We start from the raw sequence: 6520 nt of genomic DNA, 5'->3' as shown, positions 1-6520 counted from the left end.
TTGAACCTGCTGCTTGGGATTCATTTGTCCTAGATGCACAAAACGTTCTGGGCAACCAGCGAGCTGAACTCGTGAACAACATGCTAACAGCATACCATCAACTTGGCTGTCGAATGACACATAGAATTCATTTCCTACATTCCCATGTGGACTTCTTCCCACAAAATTTGGGTGATGTGAGTGAGGAACAAGGAATGGGTTCCACCGGGACATTTCTGTTATGGAAACAAGATATCACGGCCGGTGCAACGCCAACATGATGCCGACTACTGCTGGTTTCTGCAACTACAGACAGTGGAGAGCCACAAAAGCAAGGGCCTGAACCACTTCTGAAGTGTACGTGTGTGTTGGACAAGGACTGAGTGAATTATGTGTCACTGTATATGTTGTTGCAACATAAAACTCATTGTTGCGTCTAATCGCGCCTATACACATAATTACCTTAAGATCCTGAGGTCCTACGTGGAATCAGACTTCAGATTTGGATTCAGTGCACTTCATTTAGTATAGGACACATGGATTAGACCAGAGGTGGGCAAACTGCGGCCTTTAGGCCTAACGCCCCCCTAGTTATTTATTGTTGGACCTGGAATTGAGTTCCCGCGATATCATCGAGTTCCCGCACAGTAACCCTAATTACCATGCCTAAAGAGCAGAAGCAATGCACAAGTACCAGTCTCCAGGAGATTGACCTCGAACGTCATGTCCCCCAAATGGACAGACGAATTATTCTTCATCCAACGGGGCAACAAAGCCCTGCATTTAGTGTGTAATGACACCAACAGCACTTTCAAGAGGTCGAATCTCAAGAGGCATTTCGATGCCAAGCACGCGTACAGAGAATACACCGCGGATGGGCGGAAGACTGAGGCTGCTCACTTGCAGTCACGGTTGGAAAAAACCTTTCCTTGGACACTCTGTTTCTTCTGGCCTAGTGTGCCTTCTTGACCTCCTGAAATGGCCTAGTAGTCCAAAAAGTTTGCCGACCCCTGGATTAGACCAAGTAGCAAAGAATATTTATTTTTGTGTGATGCAGTGTAATCTGTCCAGGATTGACAGGCCCAGCAAGCTGACTGATGATGGAAGAGTCTCAGGGAAAACCCAAATTATAACTCAGGAACTGCAGGGGAATCCACAGCACACCACAATCCAAGTAAGATTCACCCATTCATCACTTCCCTTCCCTATGTCCACCACAGGACATACAAAGACCTGGAGCATGTCTGGTCACAGTATGAGGAGACACACTGGCTGAAAACTGAGGACAGCATTTCAGGAGGAGAACCACATACGAGGGGGTGCTGAGAAGTTCTTGGCTTAGCCCAGAAAGCAGAGAGCCAGAGTTAGGAAATAACACATTAATTCAGCAGTAGTTGCAGCTTTTGTAGACTGTTCAAATAGAAGTCCTTTGGTTGGGCCGCAAACCAGCTCTCAGCAGCATCTTTGACATCAGAAATGTCCTCAAAACATTTCCCCTTCAGGTGTTTCTTCAAATTTCGGAACAGATAATAGTCTGAAGGGGCCAGGTCAGGTGAGTGGGGGGGGATGGTGGACCAATTGGAAACCCAGGGTGTTAAATTTGGCAGCCACAACGTTGCACGACGTTTCGTCTTAATTGCCTCCTTCAGCTGGTTCAGGAGGTTAGCACAATACTGTCTGGTGATACTAGAGCCCTGAGGTAGGTAGTCCACCAACAGAATACGTCTTTGTCTGAGAAAAGAGACGCCATGACTTTTGTGGCCAATTTCTGGGTTCCGAACTTCTTCGGCTGCAGGGATCGGCTGTGTTGCCATTCCTTTGACTGTTCCTTGGTTTCAGGATCATAGATGTGGAGCCAGGTTTCAGGTGCAGCTTCAAAATGGGCCAAAACGGCTTTGGATGCTTCAACTCGTTCCTTCTTCTGATCACTGTTCAAACATTTCGGCACTTCGCTGAAAGCTTGCCATGTCTAGGATAGTGGTGATAACAAACCCAACACACTCCTGTGAGATGTCAAGTATCTGGGCGATCTTTTTTGCGGATATTCACCGGTCCTCAATAATCAGCTCATGGACATCGCAGGTTGACGGGTCAGTTGAGGTTGGGGGGCGCGCACTGCGGGGCTCATCTACAATGGTGAAATGCCCGGTCTTGAAACGAGATATCCGGGTTGTGACAGTGCTGTAGGAAGGACACTTCTCCCCCAGTGTTTGTGACATCTCAGTGTGAATGTCCTTTGCTGACTTTCCCTGGAGAAACAAAAACTTCATGACGGCCTGTAACTCCAACCAAAAGCTGGATGATTTCTAGAAGCACAGAATATAACTGGGGATTAAGGATTTAAAGATAACAGAGACTGCTGATCCAGGGAACATCCGATTGTCTCATGGAATCAGGAAGGGATTTTTTTCCCGTTGAAGCAAATTGTACCCGGGTATTTTTTTGCCTTCCATAGGGTTTTATATCTGGGATATGTTTATTTCCATGGTGGGTGAACTTGATGGACTTTTATGTCTTTATTCAACCTGACCTACTATGTATAACAAGGACACTCAAATAATCCTTAGGTGACACGTAACAGTGACACCCACCATCTACATTATATAGGGGACACGTACCTGTAGATCTGCTCGTAGGATATGGGGATATAGTCCCCGGCGGTCTGGGTCAGCAGTTGCTCGATGGCGCTCTCCAGCTTGGGCCAGTATAGACGTTTATAGTCCTCCAATGTGATCACATTCATCACTGGGGGAAAAGAACCAATCAAATGTAACTCCACAGAATGACCACTCCCCCATCTTCACACCCACTTTAAATTCTGTGATGACCACAACTGCTGACCCCTAATGGGGGAGGGGTACTTACCCGACCCCTAATGGGGGAGGGGTACTTACCCCACCCCAGAGGCAGATAGAAGGTGGGGTATCTAAAAGTGGTGCAGGAACAGAGCAAGGAGGGTGTAAGTGGGGTATCTATAGGGGGTAAGTATGGGATAGGTAGGAATCCAGATGGGGGAGGGGCCATAGGGGGTATAAGTTTTGGGGGAGGGGCCAGAGGCAGATAGAAGGGTGGGGTTATATGGAAGTGGTAGGGTATACATGGTGCAGGGTATACATGGTGGGGGAGGGGTATACACGTTAGGGGGCGTGGTCATATGCACTCACAGAATTTGTTGGTCCCGGGATTAATGGAAATCGGTTTCCGCAGGTAGTCGGGATTGGTCGGTGATCTGGGTCGAATCGGCCAGTGATTGTGGTTGGGATCTTCCTCCATCGTTTCCTCCTCCATCTACCGGCCACAGAAACACCATCACCCAACACTTCCGGTCAACTGACCCTGGACCCACCCCCGCAACGTCACTTCCGCAGCCGAGCTTCCAGCCGCGTTCATCCCTCTGCCTGCAAGCGCGCTCCCGCGAAGCCCACGTGACCGAACCTAAGCCCCGCCTGGCTGGGGAGGCGGGAGAGCTTAGCAAAGGTTTATGAGGTGAGAAGAGTCCGATGGAACCTGCCGGCTGTTCAGCTATAGAACCCCCTACAGTCACCCCAATTCCTCCCTTATACCCCCCCATTCAATCCTTGGTCACTGGCAAAGGTGAAGAAACCTCCCCCATAGTGATGTCACATAGCCCCGCCCACTCTCATATCACAGCTCAGTCTAACAGTGTGCAGGTTATGTCCAGGGACCCAGCCTGCCCACTTCCCTGTGCCCGGGACCCAGCCTGCCCACTTCCCTGTGCCCGGGACCCAGCCTGCCCACTTTCCTGAGCCTGGGACTTGTACGGGGATGTGTTCCGCGGCTCTGGCCGGTGCGTCCCTCCCCCCAGCGAGGTGCGCCTCCTGACCATGCTCGGGGGTGCACCCCTATCCCCTTTCCCCAGTCCTTACCTTATAGCCCCCCCACATCACCATCTATAGAACCCCAGTAATCAGCACCCCAATCCCCCCTCAGTCCCTCTCCTGTGCCCCCTATAGGACCCCCCAGTCACCCCAATCGCCTTCCCCTAGTCACCCCTATAGGACCCCCCCCTCCCCAATTACCACCTATTAGACAACAGTAATCAGAACCCCCCTCTGTCCCTCTCCTGTGCCCCAATCCCACCACCGCCTATAGGACCTCAACAATCAGCACCCCAATCCCCACCTTATAGCCCCCCCCCTCCCCACATCATCTTTAGAACCACAGTAATCAGCACCCCAATCCTTCTCTTGTACCCCAGCCCCCCTCGGTTTCTCTCTTATACCCCAGACCCCCCTTCGTTAAGCTGTACAACATGGACAGATGTATGGGGAATAATCCTCAGACAATGGTAAACACTGGCAAATGGATGGCACCCGGTTACAGGAATATTCAGAATCCCCATGGTGGAGAAGACACAAAGGACATTTATTGAGCCACAAATACCTCGAGTCAGCATTAACTCATCCAGCCATTATTAGGAGCGAGACATTTCCATAAAGGTGGCCCCATGCTGGCACTACATACACTCAGCTAAGATTCTGCCATCTGGCAAATCCCTGATATTTACCCCTGCAGTGTAATCTGCTCAGCCAGACTACAAGCACAATGCCAGATCTGCAAAATTCAGCATGGCTCACACCCAGCACCACCCACAATATGGAACTCCTGACTCAGCATGTGGCAAGGGAAGGCCTGCTGATCTCCTATTCTTTGCTGTTGTCAAGTATAAAGCCTTTGTATGGTTGTGCACTATAAGATGCATACAAAGGCGGCACACTTCCATTGCAGTGTCCAATTAAAAAGCGTCAATGGCCAGTAAAGGATGGCTCGGAGTGGAGCTTGGCCACCATGCCTTTTATTACCAAGCATTGTGCAGCAGTTTCCCAGCTGGCCAGGAAGTCTTACAGGAGGGGAATCTGGTGGCTATGAGGAGGTTTTCTGTAGAAGACCATCCATGTACTGTGATTGGAAGAGAATTTACATGAAGTGTTGAAGCCGAACATTCCAGAAAAGTGGTAAGCAGGTCCTTTATAGCAGGAAAGGCAATATCCCTTCTGCAATAAATTTACCCACCTGGGAGTTTAATTGTCATACTGGACATCATACACGGAAGACAAAGTACATTCACCTGTCTTTCCTGCAATGATGAATGTGCCCAAAGGAACATCTCCTCCCCAGGCCAATATTTAAAGGCACCCCAGAAAAGGAAGCCAAAAATACTTTTTAATTACCCACAATCTGAATATTTTACTTTTTTTTTTATTACAGTTCTGGCTCACAACAGCACTGGATACATTGTGTGTATATGTGTGGAATCAGGCTGAATGTGCAGCCATTCGTCGGAAGGGTTACTGCACATTTTGTAGAGAAAGAAGCAACATTTCCAGCAAGTTTTATTTTATTGAATAAGCAGCATTAGATCCTGTGTTGACTCAACATCATAATGCTCATTGATACAACCATTGCAGCAACAAAGCACTTACAGGGAATAATGAGGGCTAAAATCAGACCTACATTTTTGTTTTTTAAATTAAGAACTATTTAAAGTGTATGTTGAGGTTAAGGCCTTCGACTAGACATACACTTTAAGTACTTGATGCAGCTTACGGAAGAAGCCACACTGGCCAACATTTTGCTAGTAGAAGCCCATCTATGAGTAAGATGTTAAACACGCTCATAGACAAAGCTGGGAAGGTTGTGTGAGAAAGCTGAAAAATCACATGATAACAGCGAAGGTCGCATGGGCCGAACAGCTAGACATTCCTCATCCGTATCTTCATCCTGTAAGTGAATTGAAAGGTCAGAGATGGCGTCAAGAAGTGGACGAGATATAAACTATTAATTCTGAACAACACCTAGTATTTACCTAGCGCCGCACAGTTGTCCAGCCATCCTCATCAGTTTCCATTTTAGTACGGCGAGGAGTTTCTTTTTCTTCTTTTTTATCTCCTCGCCATGATGGTTTCTCTACTGGTGGGGCACGTCTTGGAGTACCACGTTCTTCTCGCTCTTCACCTCTTCGCCAGGGATTTGCTGGAATAGCAGAACATCAAAAATTAAGGAATATAGAAGGGGTAAAGAATGGAAAGACACTGTACTAAATATCTGTCATTGTCACAGATGGGACAGCCACTGTCTGATAGAGGCTCCCAGTCTGGGAATACAGAACAAGCAAGACCCCCATATCAAATACCAGAAGAAGAAACTTACAGTCATCTCTGTCAGATTTTAGGGGACGTCTGCGATCACTGTCATCCTTTTTATCATGATTTTCTTCTCTGTCTTGCTCTGGGGAGATTCTTCTTAAAGAGAGGGATTCATCAGCTCCTTGCCTCCAGTTAGTAGGCTCATCTCTGAAAAAAATAAATGGGGGGTGTGAGTGTGGCCATAATCAATTCAGTAGATCTCTGCAATACAGGCACATTTACTTGTTTTATCCATTTAAAACACAAAGTACAAAGACCTTTCTCTGCCTGAAATCCAGTGACCTCCTAACTTCCTGCAGTGAGCTGTTGCATCTTTACTCAAATCTATACACTCTCCTGCCATACATTTTGGGCTACAGAGCTCCTATCTCCCC

At 47.9% G+C, this 6520-nt stretch overlaps 2 protein-coding genes across 2 annotated transcripts in view; both read right to left on the bottom strand.

Moving 5' to 3' along the window:
- Nucleotides 1-3367, bottom strand: part of CACUL1 (CDK2 associated cullin domain 1) — a 9090-nt gene extending 5723 nt beyond the window's left edge. The window contains exons 1-2 of the mRNA XM_072425045.1: nucleotides 3144-3367; nucleotides 2598-2724 (exon numbers count right to left, since the gene is read on the bottom strand). Of these exons, the coding sequence (XP_072281146.1) occupies nucleotides 2598-2724; nucleotides 3144-3267 (251 nt within the window). The 5' untranslated portion in view covers nucleotides 3268-3367. The remainder of the gene's footprint in view (nucleotides 1-2597; nucleotides 2725-3143) is intronic.
- Nucleotides 3368-5320: 1953 nt separating this feature from the next.
- EIF3A (eukaryotic translation initiation factor 3 subunit A) overlaps nucleotides 5321-6520 on the bottom strand; it is a 10105-nt gene continuing 8905 nt past the window's right edge. The window contains 3 exon segments of the mRNA XM_072425017.1: nucleotides 5321-5721; nucleotides 5807-5973; nucleotides 6151-6293. Coding sequence (XP_072281118.1) covers nucleotides 5807-5973; nucleotides 6151-6293 — 310 coding nt within the window. The 3' untranslated portion in view covers nucleotides 5321-5721.

The sequence above is a fragment of the Pyxicephalus adspersus genome, chromosome 10, assembly GCF_032062135.1.
Source record: "Pyxicephalus adspersus chromosome 10, UCB_Pads_2.0, whole genome shotgun sequence".
In the NCBI taxonomy this organism is placed as follows: domain Eukaryota; kingdom Metazoa; phylum Chordata; class Amphibia; order Anura; family Pyxicephalidae; genus Pyxicephalus; species Pyxicephalus adspersus.
This window is presented reverse-complemented; position numbering and strand designations above follow the sequence as displayed.